This window comes from Brassica rapa, chromosome A04 (genome assembly GCF_000309985.2).
Source record: "Brassica rapa cultivar Chiifu-401-42 chromosome A04, CAAS_Brap_v3.01, whole genome shotgun sequence".
NCBI lineage: Eukaryota > Viridiplantae > Streptophyta > Magnoliopsida > Brassicales > Brassicaceae > Brassica > Brassica rapa.
Genome location: NC_024798.2, coordinates 19,694,016 through 19,709,208, shown reverse-complemented (window position 1 = coordinate 19,709,208; position 15,193 = coordinate 19,694,016). Strand labels below are relative to the sequence as shown.

The window sequence follows — 15,193 nt, the reverse complement described above, 5'->3', positions numbered from 1 at the left end:
ATTTGGAATCCAATCTAATTGTATAAAGAAACAAACCTTCAACATTTAAGTTTAAAGACTTAAAAGTAGTCAAATATATATGATTGAAAAGATTATTTAGATTTTTTAACAAAGAGGGTTTGATTAGTTGCCAAAAACGTTTAAATTGTTTAATTGACTTACCAAAAAGAACAATATTAAGTAATTAAAGTCTGAAATAAAAAGTAATTAATTATGCAAAATAGCCTTTGAAGCCTATCACGGCCCAGTTTAAGTGTCGCTGAAACGACGTCGTTATATACCTGTGTTGACTGAAAACGTCTCCTCGCATCGTCTTCCTTGAGAAATTGCATTCTCGAGAGCACTTGAATTTTCGAAGAGACCCAGAGATCTGATCCGATCCGCCATGGAAGAGAAGAAGGCAGAATCGACGAACAAGAATGCTAAGAAGGTCAATCTATTGGACCACAACTCCATCAAGCACATGCTCGACGAGTCCGTCTCCGATGTAAGCCATATCCTCACCTTACGCTTCCTCCATATTCTCCGATCTGTCAAATACGATCATCCGTTTGTCCTTTGTGTAGATCGTTACGAGCCGTGGGTACAAGGAGGACGTGAGGCTGAGCAACATGAAGCTGATCTTAGGGACGGTTATCATCGCGGTTGCTCTCGTTGCTCAGTTCTACAACAAGAAGTTCCCCGAGAACAGGGACTTTCTTATTGGATGCATTGCACTATATCCTTTTTTGAATATCAAATCGTTGCTTTGGATTCGCTTAATGCCTTCTGCTTGATTACCATTTTGTTCTGCGGACTTAGCAATTAAGGTTTTTAGGGATTAGATAAATGTGACGTGGCTTGACTTCTTTGTGCTTAGGCATTAGATTTTGAAGAGAAAACATTTTCAAGTAGAGTGTGGTTCTTTGACTATGGTGTACGTATGTAGTGTTGAATGGGGTGATGCAGCTGATTCTGTTCACTAAGGAGAAGAATGCGATATTGTTCACCTATCCTCTTGAGGTTTGTTTCTCTGGCTTTTGAGAGTAGATTTTTTTTTTTTTAGTTGAGAACAAATCTTGGATTGTTTTTGCCTGTGCTATAACCTTTGTGGTTCTATGATTTAGGTGCCTAATCTACATAGTTACCCGCTCAAACTCTTGCATTGCTTTTGTTTTGTTAAGGAATTGGAATTGTGTGTCTGACATGTTAAGTAGTAGTGTATGCATATCTTAGGACACTTTGGTTTTGGGAGTTTGTCTTTAGGAAAAGCTTAATTTCAGTGTTTTGTTTTGCTTAGATAAAGTCTGGCAATATGGCTCTAGCAGCTCTCGTTTCTTTGGTGTTTGCGATTGGTGCTGTCTTGTTCTTCGATAATGTGGGTTGTTTCCTTCTCATTTTCACCAGCTTGAAGAAGATTACTCCTCTCATGTAGTTTGTATCAGAGAGGATAAGATTTTAAAGAGCATTTCATTCTCTACTTATTGGTTAAGATTTGATGAAGTAATTTGGTTAGTGGGTTTGTTTCATTCTGATATTGATAAGACACATAAGGGTTTTAATGTTCTCTGGTTGATTAGGCATGCACACTTTCATTTGTTTTTGCTACACAAATGTTTAGCTAAAAGGGGTTGGTTGAATTTGCAGGGATCATTCACAAGCACTGGCTTGGTTGTGTCTTCAAAGCTGCCGAGGTTCTCTGATGAGTACACTCTCACCATTGACAGTGCTGATCCAAAATCAATCTCAGCTGGCAAGTCAGTCCAATTCACCAAAAGTGTCACCCAATGGTCTCTCTCTCTCTCTTTCTCTCTCTCTTTCTCTGCATTACTATCTGTTCATTATAAGCTCGAGCTTATGTTGTATGTTTTTTGTTTGTACTTTTCAGGTTCACGAAAGAGGGAGTTCTTGTCGAGGGTTTGTTCTGGAAAGACGTGGAAGCATTAATCAAGGACTATGCAAACGAAGAACCAAAGAAGCAGAAATGATGATTATATATAATTGGAGAAACTATCTTCTTAATACTCCCCAAATGTTTCGTTTTAGATAATTAAACGACTTTTGTTTAGAGATGACATATAAAATATTCCCGGTAAGAATATTCGAGTTTTGTTATAATCAAAGTTTTCGAAATAATTTGAGATTTGAATAAAGGCTCTCATCATCAAGCTTACATTTTAAGTACATCACATTAGTTATTGTCTTTTTTTTTACTGTCTACAACAAAATATATTTGTTAAATTTATGATTGATTTTAATGGATATACAAAAAATTCAAAAATTATATTCAATTTTTATTGAGCAATTTGATGAAATCATCTATGGATAAATATTACATCATCATCATGCAATATTTTTCTTATTCAATACACACATAATAATCATTGATATCATATACTTAAAACCACATTATTATGAGCCACTAGGAAACAACTTTTATCTATTAACGATAAAAAAAAAAGTCGTCCTTAACCCCAAAAAGCTTTAATTAAGCTAATTAATAATCATCACGCCGTACGTAATCATCCACTGGATCATTCACACACACCTTGTTAATATTCTGATTATATCGTCGTTTAGGAAAAGAGATCTGGCTTTACTTGATATAATACAATATCGTCATCTAACTTGAGAAACACACACAGACATTATTGTATAATATAAAGATCAAAAATTAAATATTCTCCACACTCCCCACTTAATCCCAAAATAAAATAAAATATACTTATATATTATCAAACAAACAACAGACGAGATTCTCTTCTTTATATTGATTCCTCTCCCACTTTCTTCTTCCTACACGTGTCCTCCTCCTCCTCTCTCTCTCTTGACGGACGAAGACGACGATGGAGGATCCCGATACCAAGAAGCTTAGATCAACCCCGCGGAACGTCGATGACGTCATCTCCATCGTCATGCCGTACGTAACCGACTCCAAAGACCGCGAATCCGCTTCCCTCGTCAACCGTACATGGCTCAGAGCAGACTCGGAGACGAGATACCACGTCACGATGGCCCTATGCTACGCCTCGGCACCCGATCGTCTCAGCCGCAGGTTCCCGAATCTGAGGTCGCTCAAGCTCAAGGGGAAGCCACGCGCCGCGATGTTCAACCTCATCCCGGAGAATTGGGGAGGGTTCGTGACCCCCTGGGTGAACGAGATCGCTCTGTCGCTGCGGAGGATCAGGTCGGTGCATTTCAGGAGGATGATCGTAAACGACTTGGATCTTGATGTGTTGGCGAGAGCGAGAGGGGATGAGCTCGAGGTTTTGAAGCTTGATAAGTGCTTGGGGTTCTCTACCGATGGGCTCTTCACCGTCGTTAAACACTGCAGGTAACTAACATAAGATTCGGTTCTTGAGGTTTATCACATACTCTTCGTAAACGACGCCGTTTTGATAAGAACAAGGTTTACTTTTGTAGGTCTTTACTTGTACAAAGAATTGTATATTTAAAAAAAATGTTTCTCAATTGGTTAGTTACGTTATTTGATCTTTATAAGATTGTCTCTGGGAGTTCAATGTTTATAATGTCGTTCATTGCATTAGGTGCCGTGTTTATAAAGACTATATTCATTCCACTGGGAGTTCATGTTTATAATCAAGTTCGTTTACAAGATAGTGTTGCCTTTATTATATATGTCATCTGCAGAAAGATCATCTCTGGGAGTACATAATCATTAATGTCCTTGTTGCAATTTTGTGTTGTAATTCCAGCTTTATCTTGAGTTGTTTTCTCACTTTGTGACAGGAAAATCAAAACGTTGGTGATGGAAGAGAGTTCATTTCTTGAAAAGGATGGCAAATGGCTACACGAGCTCGCTCTGCACAACACGTCTCTCGAGGTGTTAAACTTGTACATGACCGAGCTCACAAAACTCAACCCCAGAGACTTGGAAACCATAGCTACGAACTGCCACCGCACTCTGGTCTCTGTCAAGGTCGGTGACGTTGAGATGCTGGAGCTAGTCGGGTTCTTTAACGCTGCTGTTAACCTTGAGGAGTTTTGTGGTGGCGCCTTGGATGAGGATCCTGAAACGCCTGACAAGTACAAGAAACTGGCTTTCCCTCCAAAGCTAAGTCGTCTGGGACTTACTTACTTGGGAGCTAACGAAATGCCAATGATATTCCCATTCGCTGCCCAAATCCGGAAGCTGGATCTGCTCTATGCGTTTCTTGGGACTGATGATCATTGTGAACTAATCCAAAAGTGTCCTAATCTGGAAGTTCTTGAGGTAAAAACCAATTCACTTTTTTTATTCTTTATGAACTATGTAAGCAAGGGTGACAAGTTCTTGTTGTGTATCTCTCAGACGAGGAATGTGATCGGAGATAAGGGTCTAGAGATTCTTGCACAGTGCTGTAAGCAGTTGAAGCGGCTGAGGATCGAACGGGGTGCAGATGAAGAAGGGATGATGGACGAAATATGGGGTGCAGATGAACAAGGGAATGAGGACTTAGGAGGTTTTGTCACACAGAGAGGATTAACGGCTTTGGCTCAGGGCTGCCAGGAGCTAGAATACATGGCGGTGTACGTCACAGACATAAGCAACGAGTCTCTCCGAACCATAGGCGCGTATCTGAAAAACCTCAGCGACTTCCGCCTCGTGTTGCTCGACCAGGAAGAGAGGATAAGAGATTTGCCGCTGGACAACGGAGTCAGATCCCTCTTGATGGGATGCGAGAAACTCAGACGGTTCGCGTTCTATCTCAGGCGAGGCGGCTTAACAGACGTGGGGTTAAGATACATAGGACAGTACAGTCCAAACGTGAGATGGATGCTTCTCGGTTACGTTGGTGAGACAGACGAAGGACTGGTGGAGTTCTCGAGAGAAGGGTGTTGTCCGAAGCTGCAGAAGCTGGAGATGAGAGGGTGTTGCTTCAGCGAGAGAGCAATAGCCGCAGCGGTGATGAAACTGCCTTCGCTGAGATACTTGTGGGTACAAGGGTACAGAGAATCGGTGACGGGACAAGATCTGAGGGTAATGTCTCGACCGAACTGGAACATAGAGCTGATTCCAGCAAGAAGAGTCCCGGAAGTGAACCTGGGAGATGTGAGAGAGATGGAGCATCCGGCTCATATACTGGCGTATTACTCGCTGGCTGGTCAGAGAACAGATTGTCCACCAACTGTTAAAGTCCTGAGGGAGCTATGATTGATGATCCAAAGCAGGTCTGTACATAAAAGGTTTGGTTATATCCTTTTTAGTCTTCCATGAACTGTGTAATCGATTCTTTTACTTCTTCTTCTTACTGTTGTATTGTCAGTGGTTTTGAGAGATTACATAGATTCTTGTTTGTAAGGGGGCCTGGGCATTACCTTTTTTTTCTTCTACATTGGACTATAGTGGAATATGAGTCATGATGTTTCTGATGTACAGCGACTCTACTTTTTCATTTTCATATGTGTATATGGTTTCTAGAGTTTCTGTGATAATAGTTCTATACCATTCAAAGGTTAAGTACATATATGATTGATCACAAAATCAAGATAAAAGTTGAAAGAGTGAGGAAGCTCTATGTTGATGTTCCAGTTATGACCCTCTCTCTCTGTGGTCAAGTAGACCTAGTCCATATTATATTCCCCAACCGTGACCAGACTCTGAGCTCTGTAAGCTTTTGGATTTTGAGTAAAAATTGTTAGAAAGTTGAAAAGGCGAGTTTAACCAACCCTCCACTGATTCACAAATTATTTAATATATATTTTCTTGGTCATTTTGATGATATGGATTTACAATTTTACATGAATCATTCATAATGTATGTCCTCATGCAATATTTTTTCTTGTTTCAATAATTCGTACAGCAGAAAACGTTGTCCTTAACCCCCAAAAAAGGTTTAAATTAATCGCAGAATTAAGGTAATAAATAATCATCACGCCGTACGTAATCATCCATTGCATAACCACATCTTGTTAATATTCTGTTTACATCGTCGTTTAGCAAAAGAGATCTGGCTTTACTTGATATAATCCAATCTCGTCGGTCAAAAATCAAACATTATTCTGTGATCCCAAAAATAAAATAAAAAAAATATTAACAACAAACAAACAGAGTAGAGATTCTCTTATATTGATTCCTCTCCCACTCTCTTCTTCCGACGCGTGTCCTTGCTTACTCGAATCTCTTCCTCCTCCTTTCACTGTTCTCGATTTCAATCCGTTGCTCGCCGAAACCAATCGAATCTTGAGTCCGACGACGATGGAGGATCCCGATACCAAGAAGCTTAATAGATCAACCCCCTGGAACGCCGATGACGTCATCTCGATAGTCATGCCGTACGTAACCGACCCCAAAGACCGCGAATCCGCCTCCCTCGTCAACCGAACATGGCTCAGAGCAGACTCGGAGACGAGATACCACGTCACCATGGCCTTATGCTACGCCTCGGCACCCGATCGTCTCAGCGCTCGGTTCCCGAACCTGAGGTCGCTCAAGCTCAAGGGGAAGCCCCGCGCCGCGATGTTCAACCTCATCCCGGAGAATTGGGGAGGGTTCGTGACCCCCTGGGTGAACGAGATCGCCTTGTCGCTCCGGAGGATCAGGTCGGTGCATTTCAGGAGGATGATCGTGAGTGATTTGGATCTCGATGTGTTGGCGAGAGCGAGAGGGGATGAGCTCGAGGTGCTGAAGCTCGATAAGTGCTTGGGGTTCTCCACCGATGGGCTCTTCACCGTCGTTAAACACTGCAGGTAGATTGAAACGATGTCGTTTTAGAAGAACAAGATTGCTTATTATTTGCAGCGTACACAAGATTGAAACGATGCCGTTTTAATAAGAACAAGATTGATTGCTTACACAAGATCGAAACGATGCCGTTTTTGAGTTTGAAAATGCCAATTTTTTTTTATCTTTATTTAGTTGTTCATGGTGTTTTCTCTGAACAGGAAAATCAAAACGTTGTTGATGGACGACAGTTCTTTCCTTGAAAAGGACGGTAAATGGCTACACGAGCTTGCCCTGCACAACACGTCTCTCGAGGTTTTAAACTTGTACATGACTGAGTTTACAAAACTCAGCCCCAGAGACTTGGAAACCATAGCTAGGAACTGCCACCGCACTCTGGTCTCTGTCAAGATCGGTGACGTTGAGATGCTGGAGCTACTCGGGTTCTTTAAAGCTGCTGTTAACCTTGAGGAGTTTTGTGGTGGCGCCTTGGATGAGGATCCTGAAACGCCTGACAAGTACAAGAAACTGGCTTTCCCTCCAAAGCTAAGTCGTCTGGGACTTACTTACTTGGGAGCTAACGAAATGCCGATACTGTTTCCATTCGCTGCTCAACTCCGGAAGCTGGATCTGATCTATTCGTTTCTCGAAACTAATGATCATTGTCAACTAATCCAAAAGTGTCCTAATCTGGAAGTTCTTGAGGTAACTTTTTCTTCTTTGTGAACTATTATGTATGTATGTAAAGGCTGACAAGTTCTTTGGTGTGTGTGTATCTCAGACGAGGAATGTAATAGGAGACAAGGGTCTAGAGGTTGTTGCAAAGTGCTGTAAGAAGTTAAAGCGGCTGAGGATCGAACGGGGTGCACATGAAGAAGAGATGGATGACGAAAGACGAGGTGCAGATGAAGATGGGAATGAGGACTTGGGATATTTAGTCACACAGAGAGGATTAACGGCTTTGGCTCACGGCTGCAAGGAGCTAGAGTACATGGCGGTGTACGTCACAGACATAACCAACGAGTGTCTCCGAACCATAGGCGCGTATCTGACAAACCTCCGGGACTTCCGCCTCGTCTTGCTCGACCAGGAAGAGAGAATAGTAGCAGATTTGCCGCTGGATAAAGGAGTGAGATCACTCTTGAGGGGATGCGAGAAACTCAGACGGTTCGCGTTCTATCTCAGGCCAGGCGGCTTGACGGACGTGGGGTTAGGCTACATAGGACAGTACAGTCCAAACGTGAGATGGATGCTTCTCGGTCACGTTGGTGAGACAGACGAAGGACTGGTGGAGTTCTCGAGAGAAGGGTGTTGTCCGAAGCTGCAGAAGCTGGAGATGAGAGGTTGTTGCTTCAGCGAGAGAGCAATCGCTGCAGCGGTGATGGAACTGCCTTCGCTGAGATACCTGTGGGTGCAAGGGTACAGAGCTTCAGAGACAGGGCAAGATCTGAGGGTAATGTCTAGACCGAACTGGAACATAGAGCTGATTCAAGCAAGAAGAGTCCCGGAAGTAGATGAAATGGGAGAGCTAAGTGAGGTGGAGCATCCGGCTCATATACTGGCGTATTACTCGCTTGCTGGTCAGAGAACAGATTGTCCACCAACTGTTAAAGTCCTGAGGGAGCTATGATTGATGATCCAAAGCAAGGTTTGTACATATCTTTAGTCTTCCATGAAGTGTATAATGAATTCTTTTGCTTCTTCTTACTGTTGTATTGTCAGTGGTTTTGAGAGATTACATAGATTCTTGTTTGTAAGAGGGGGCCTGGGCATTACTTTTTTTTCTACATTGGACTATAGTGGAATATGAGTCATGGTGTTTCTGATGTGCAGCGACTCTACTTTTCATTTTCAAATGTGTATATGGTTTCAAGAGTTTCTGTGGTATAGTTGTTAGACCATTCAAAGGTAAACATGTACTGTTCTGGTCTTGGTCATAAAGAGCAATCGATACATGCAAAATCTAGATAAAGTTGAAAAAAGTGAAGTAAGCTCTAAGTTGATGTTCCAGTTAAGACCCTATAACTCTGAGTAAAGAAGAGGCTCTCTGTGGTCAAGTAGAGGAAACAAAAAGAGAATACAAAGCTTTGGTAGTGGAAACAAACCTTGCCTAACAAGTATAATAATGAATACATACAATGACTATTAATGAATTACAGATCTGCAAAAACGTGGAAGTTTCTAGAGTCAAGGGCGATTAGTCTGAGAGCTGCAATGGCGGCAGCAACAGACATCAAACTGAAGAAGACAACGTTAAGCCAATGCCATAGCTTTTGCAAAGGACTAAGCTTATTGTTCTTAGCCTTGTAGTACATGTGGTTAGCTAGAATAAACGTAAGAGGGAATGTGCTCACTGCACCAGTTAGACTCATGAAGTCCCCAAGGAACGGCAAGAGCGCCGAGATAAGCGTGCTAACCGCGATGTACCCGCCTCTCGCCATGATCCTGAACACCAAGTTCTTTAAAGCTAATGGATGTCCTTTGATTCCAAACCTTGTGTCCATGTACTCATATGTTGGACTCGCAAATATCTACAAACAAAGAAGAAGAACTGAGCAAAAGAGTAATGGGGCCCACGAGCCGAGTGAACCTGGCATGGGAGTTTTATATCCGTGGACGGCCGGAACGTTACAAAAAGTTTCAAAGACAGTTAAAGACTTGGTGCCAAGAAACTTACATGCAAAGAGATAACAGATTGAAGTATAGCTGAGATGTTAGCAAGGGCTTTGACCCAGAGTGGGCCGTTAACACTGTTTAGCAGATAGGTGGATGTTGAGGATCCATAAGCCCAATATCCAATGAATGTAACTGCATACATTGGTAAGACACCAGCTGTGAACTGAAAGTATAGAGCCTTCATCATGTTTTTCACAACTGGTTGTCTCACTGTGGCCTGAATCTCTGGAAGCATCCCTGTGTTGAATGCGAAGACCAGGTTTGCTGCTGCTCCTGTGATGGTAAAAAGTTTGCTTAATGATGATCCTTGTATCTCGTAATCTCTTGCAGGTGCTTTCACTCCTACAAAACAACAGAACATACATAATAGCCAAGAATCAGATTCATCAGTAGCTATATAATCCATTAGTATAGGTAAAGTCTTGATCATCATTTATTAGTTATACCGTCTCTAACTGATAGGACAATTGCTACTACTATGTAGATGAGACTGAGGATGGTTGAAACTGCAAGCCAGACCCCAAGAGCAGATAAATGAGGGATTCCAATAGCGAAAACCGCACATATCAGACCAGCAATGGCTATACAGTGAGGTAACTTGATAGTATGATCATCCCTGAAAAGCACATAAACAGCCTGTAGAAACAAAACACACTCCAAAATAACTAACTTGGCTCACAAGGAATCAAAATTCAAGAATTAATAATCAAGATGTTTTAATTACCTTCAGGGCAGAGCCAGCTAGTATGATAAATCCACAGTTAATCATGAAAAGATTAACATACTGCAATCCCCATGTAAGGTGATAAGCCTTTCTACCTGATCAAAACATTTCAATGAATGTGACAACAGAGAAAATATAAGAGAGGTGGTTTGGTGTTTTTTTTTTGTACCGTAAATGAATCCAGCAAGGTCTCTATAACGAATATGTCTCTTGCCACCAAACTCATGAAGCTTGGCTACGAGAGTATTTGCATAGAGAGAGATTACAGTAGCGAGAAGAAGACCAACCACACCACCAACCCAACCTAAAGGAACCATTACTGTTCCTGAATATCCCAACACATAGGCGCTGTTTATACCGGTTGTCAGAACGAACGCCACCTGAAACCATGAATCTGTACCATTCCACAAGAACAGGTTTAAGCTAAACCCCAAAAATGTGATCTCAGATTACTAAAAACAGAGTTTGACAAAGCAAAAACTTCCCAAACAAACATATGGTTGTAAAATGTTTCTAGGTGCAGTATAAACAGATTTTTAGAATTTGGGATTTTACATTTTTCGTGGTAAAAAATTAAAAGTGAAAATATTGGATGCTTGCAAAAAAATAAAATAAAAATAACAAAACAAAGGAGGGGAAAATGAATTTACAAACCGCTGCTAATTTGATGAGCAGTGTCAGGGATTTCGATATCAACATCGTCTCCTCTGACATTAACTTTGCAATTCATAGCTTCGGTGCCGTTCATGGTCGTTACGACAAAGGGCTCTTCTTGTGTCTCTGCAGCTAAGAGCCTTTGCCTTTCTTCTTCTCCTCCTCCTCCTTCCTCAGCTACATGAAGGAGTTTTGAGAAAGCCAGCTTTTCTGATTTATATATAATCTGTCTTTTTTTTAAGCGATTTTTTCTCTCCTTCACTGAAAACAAGATAGAATCTAATTCAGTCAAAGAAAGGAGAGATCGATGAAGAAAAGCTGGAATCTTCTTTGCTAGTGTTTGTTAATTACGCACATAACATTATACTAACGCATTTGGTGGGTGGTCTTGTGAGCCTTTGAGGTCTCAAGTCTCTCTTGTCTGAATTTTTGTTTTTGCATGAGATCCTACAAGAATGGCCAGATTTATAAATAAAAAAAAAACTAAATAAATGTATTTACAAAAAATTATCCTTTCAAGAAATACTTTTCTTGACATTATGAGTCTACTTTAGTAAGAACAAAACTATTACTGTAAAGTCTAGAACTTCAATACATTTTTATATTCAAAATTTTTATTTTTATCTAAAATTCAGTTATTCTAAAACAAAAGTAAAAAAATGGTAATTCTACTATATTTGAGAGAGAGAGAAAAAAGAATTTGAGTTTTCATCGAAATTATATAAATATACACATGTTCTCCAGAGCAAGTTGACTGGGGCCATGCAAATCTAACTATTGGCTGGAGTTAATGGCAGAAGGGCACAACTTCCAACAAATCTTAAACCACTTGGAAGCGCCAACTATTCTCCCAACTCAAATTTTATGCGTTCTCCTCTCCATGACCAAGATGCTAATCACTGACTATGACACAAAGCCCAATTGTGAATGTTGCAGAAACCTGTATTCCTACATTTTTAAAGTTCAGCTAATTGACATTGTTTGATCCTCGTGCGGTTGCTTGAGGTACACGTTTTAGATATTAAGTTTACAGGTATACAAAACAACCTTCCTCTAACGTATATATCTATGTTAAATGAGAGTTGGAAGGAATAAAGAAGAAGGAATTAGTAGTTATCAAACAAATGATTAGGAATAAGTATAAATCGTTATATCCCTTATGCTTTGTAGTGCCTTAATAATGGACGATAAAGAAGCCTTAGTGTTGTAGACGCAATTAATTTCAAGGACACTTTATAGCAAAGCCCAGTATCTTTTTTTATTCCTATAAGCAAAAGATAACATTTTTTGGCTATCTTTTTTTTTTTGGCCATCTTTATCTTGGTAGGAGTATAATTTTGGTAAAAAAAACTTGACCAATGGAGGTTCATAAGAACAATAATTGATATAAAATATTTAAGATATTCATAAGAAGAATAATTGGTATGAGAGATATAAGATATTAATGATTTATCTCCTCCCCAATGGTTCAATCTGGCTCGTCACACCGATTCGCCGAACCATGAAGACCAAAGCAGAATCTAGTGGTTTGATTTGCAAGTTGGTCCAAGCTGGATTAACATAAACCACGTGTGATGCTTTTGCGGCAGCCAGAGAGTGGCACTTGTGGAACCGTTGTCACTAGTCACAGTTACTACATATGTTTACATTCATGGGCTTGAAAGGTGGCCTAACTAAGCGTATGAAGCTGAACCCATGAAGACACTGAAATTTGCAACTACACGAGGATCAAACAATGTCTAAAAGGAAACGTTGAACTCAAGCAACAACGCGAGGATCAAACACTGAGACAATAGAATTTACAAAATTACCCAAAAAAATAAAGATACAAATTAATAAAAAAAGTTATAAAATTTGGAGCGTCGTAGAGATAACTGGTAAGCATACGTAAATTAAGTGTAGGGAAAGAAGGAGACAATGTAATTTCAAACCTCGCAGATGAAGAAATACATCGTCCTTTCTTCCATATCTGCCGGTCCACCAAAATCTTTTGCACGTAAACAACATCAAATTCAATGTCATGATTCTGTTCCTTTTCTTCTTAGTTCAATTTGATTTCTTTAGATATTTTTCCGCTCATTTCTTCTTTCACACATTACAGTGGGGAGAAAAATGATTGTAAGAAGGAAATAATAATAAAGATATGCATAATGTGTGTATGATATGCGTATTCATGTTTGAAAGTCAACCATCTTACTAATGATGATGTCCTCAGGTTATGATCGTGGCTGTTATTTTCAGATAGTCCTGACTTTCTTCAGACAAAAACACAATGATGTTAATTAACCATAAATTTTTCTTCAAAGTATTTCTAAACCTGCCACAAATCAATTTTCCGAATGACATTCTATTCACACTGGGATATATTTGCGTTTAATTGAAGAAAAACTATAAAGTAAAATGTAATATATACTTTTTGTTGTTAACTAAGTAAGATCACAGTTACTCCTTTAGTCTGTAACTCGTTGTACTTTGCGATGAAGATTTGTCCTGATTTCTGTTTTTAATATACATTTATATGCGTTGTAGTTAGGTTCAGTGTTTATCTTCGTTTTTTCCTTTGGATTCGTTGTTTAAGTTTTTTATTCTTTTTCAGTTTGGAATTCTATTGAGTTGGGTAAAGTTAAAATGATCCAAGTCCTTTTCATGTGAACATATGTACACCTCTACTCCAAGTCCTACTTGATTTAATTTAACGGGATCCAACGAGACTTTGGGACTTGGGATTTCAAACTAGTAAGCATTTGTAGAAAGTAATCTCGAATGAATATAAAGTTACCATATATTTAAGGAAATAACTGATATGAAAGATGCACAAATATATATACACCAATATGCACCAATTATATATATATGGTATTTAACTGAAAAAATAGTTTTCAGAAATGGCCATGTAGGTATTTTCAGAAAGTTTAAACCAATTAAAAGTAACTTCAAGTGCTATATTTCATATATATCAACATATATAGTAATATTTGATAACTAATCAATTAAGATTTTCCGCTATGGTAAATTGAAAATTCGATCCAAATATTTCATATAAGGAAAAAGACAAAAAACAGGTAGGTCTTCAATTTTTGGCATGATTCGCTTTGGTCAAGACTCAAGAAGAGTCTTTGAAACTTACTTGTAAGAAGAGAGTTTCCAAGATTGTTGTTGTTGGCTTGAGACCAAAGCGTCGCAGACTCGTTAAGCCAAACAAAATCTCCAGTGAAGAGTCTACTATAACCGTCTGATCGAAGATGAAGCTACCGAAGGATGAATCGAAAGGGATAGCATGATCCAAAACCAAGCAAAATTTTGGGATATTTTGCCAATAATTAAGAAAATAATAAGGAGAATTCACTCGACTTAGGATCAATGCGATCCCTTTGGATCCTTCCTCTAGTTGCTATGAAGAATATGTCCTCTCTCTCTCTCTCTAAAAGTTGAGAGCAATGTGTTTTGTTTTTCAACCCTTTGTTATCCTTTTATCTTTTTAATTTCCACCTTCATCAAGTTTTTTTTTGTTCCACTTAATTATTTTCTACTTTTTGGTTTCCATTATTATATTGACTTAAGGAGTATTAACCAGACGTAAGCGTTTCTAAATAAGTATATGGTTTAGTTCATTTTAGCTGTTACAATTTTATTTTTAAAGGAATGAGTCGCATAAGCTGTAAGATTATACAGTTTGGTGATTTTGCGGTTTGATACATTATTTATTATTTTCAAAGTTTAATTGTCATATGTCATACATAATGGGCAATGGCCCAGAAAAGAAGCTCCACTAACATCATGTTCATTCGAGCAACTTTTGGGAGATGGTTTGCTTGTCACCAAAGTAACCCTTGACTTCAATCAACACACGATAACCTTCTTCCTTAATAGCTGTTACGATATTCTTTTTCAACAAAAGAGGATCATGGATTGAGAAATCCTCGGCGTCAAAAATAACATATGTGGGACGCAAAATCTCTTCTCTGGGTGGGTTGGGGAAAAGCCTGTCCATCGTTTCGTCGGCTACAAGAAAATAAGAGAGCCTATTTAGGGTTAAAAACCCTGCTAAAACATGGGGCAAGCATGGGCCTTTGATAGCCCACCAAAAGAAGGCCTCCGGATTCATAACTATACATGGATTCTTTTTTTTCTTGGTCAAATACTTTTATGGATTCAAAATTTCAGATTTAAAAAGTTGTATGAAGTTATTCAAATAGAATTATAATTTTGCATAATAAATCAATTTCATTGTATATCTAGATAAAATAATCGTGGCAAAAGCATGTACTGTAGAGATTTTTGGTTATCTATTTTTTTTGTGTGATTGGAAATTTTCTTTAATCAAAGTTGGAAACTTAAATAATTTTATTTGTTGTGATAGATGTGAAAAACTCTGCAAAACATCAATAGATTCCAATGGATACAGGATGTGTGGTTAGGACAGGTCTCAGAGAAGCTAAAACTGTTCCTTTGGTCTTGTGTTCGATAACCTGAGAAGACGCGGAATTATGGTAGAC

At 39.2% G+C, this 15,193-nt stretch overlaps 4 protein-coding genes across 5 annotated transcripts; 3 read left to right on the top strand and 1 right to left on the bottom strand.

Annotated features, from left to right (window-relative positions):
• The first annotated feature begins 253 nt into the window (after window positions 1–253).
• Window positions 254–2,152, top strand: LOC103865756 (probable signal peptidase complex subunit 2). The gene is made up of 5 exons (XM_009143604.3): window positions 254–487; window positions 567–718; window positions 921–1,002; window positions 1,627–1,769; window positions 1,868–2,152. Exons 1-5 carry the CDS (start codon window positions 386–388, stop codon window positions 1,965–1,967), a joined length of 579 nt encoding a protein of 192 aa, XP_009141852.1. The 5' UTR covers window positions 254–385; the 3' UTR covers window positions 1,968–2,152.
• A 225-nt stretch (window positions 2,153–2,377) lies between these two features.
• On the top strand, window positions 2,378–5,398 carry LOC117125603 (coronatine-insensitive protein 1). Its single transcript, XM_009143601.3, has 3 exons — window positions 2,378–3,313; window positions 3,730–4,213; window positions 4,292–5,398. Exons 1-3 carry the CDS (start codon window positions 2,826–2,828, stop codon window positions 5,132–5,134), a joined length of 1,815 nt encoding a protein of 604 aa, XP_009141849.1. The 5' UTR covers window positions 2,378–2,825; the 3' UTR covers window positions 5,135–5,398.
• Window positions 5,399–5,661: 263 nt separating this feature from the next.
• On the top strand, window positions 5,662–8,518 carry LOC103865754 (coronatine-insensitive protein 1). Its single transcript, XM_009143602.3, has 3 exons — window positions 5,662–6,669; window positions 6,865–7,348; window positions 7,425–8,518. Exons 1-3 carry the CDS (start codon window positions 6,179–6,181, stop codon window positions 8,271–8,273), a joined length of 1,824 nt encoding a protein of 607 aa, XP_009141850.1. The 5' UTR covers window positions 5,662–6,178; the 3' UTR covers window positions 8,274–8,518.
• A 93-nt stretch (window positions 8,519–8,611) lies between these two features.
• Window positions 8,612–14,114, bottom strand: LOC103865752 (proline transporter 1). 2 transcript variants are annotated; one of them, XM_009143599.2, is made up of 7 exons: window positions 13,825–14,114; window positions 10,698–10,958; window positions 10,213–10,437; window positions 10,044–10,138; window positions 9,766–9,955; window positions 9,321–9,661; window positions 8,612–9,174 (listed from the first exon to the last, which is right to left on the bottom strand). In XM_009143599.2, coding segments are annotated over exons 1-7 (1,491 nt in total). In that variant the 5' UTR covers window positions 13,826–14,114; the 3' UTR covers window positions 8,612–8,796. The 2 variants fall into 2 exon arrangements, with proteins under 2 accessions (XP_009141847.1, XP_018514175.1); XM_018658659.2 differs by lacking the exon at window positions 13,825–14,114 and adding an exon at window positions 11,053–11,208.
• Between the last annotated feature and the right edge of the window lie 1,079 nt (window positions 14,115–15,193).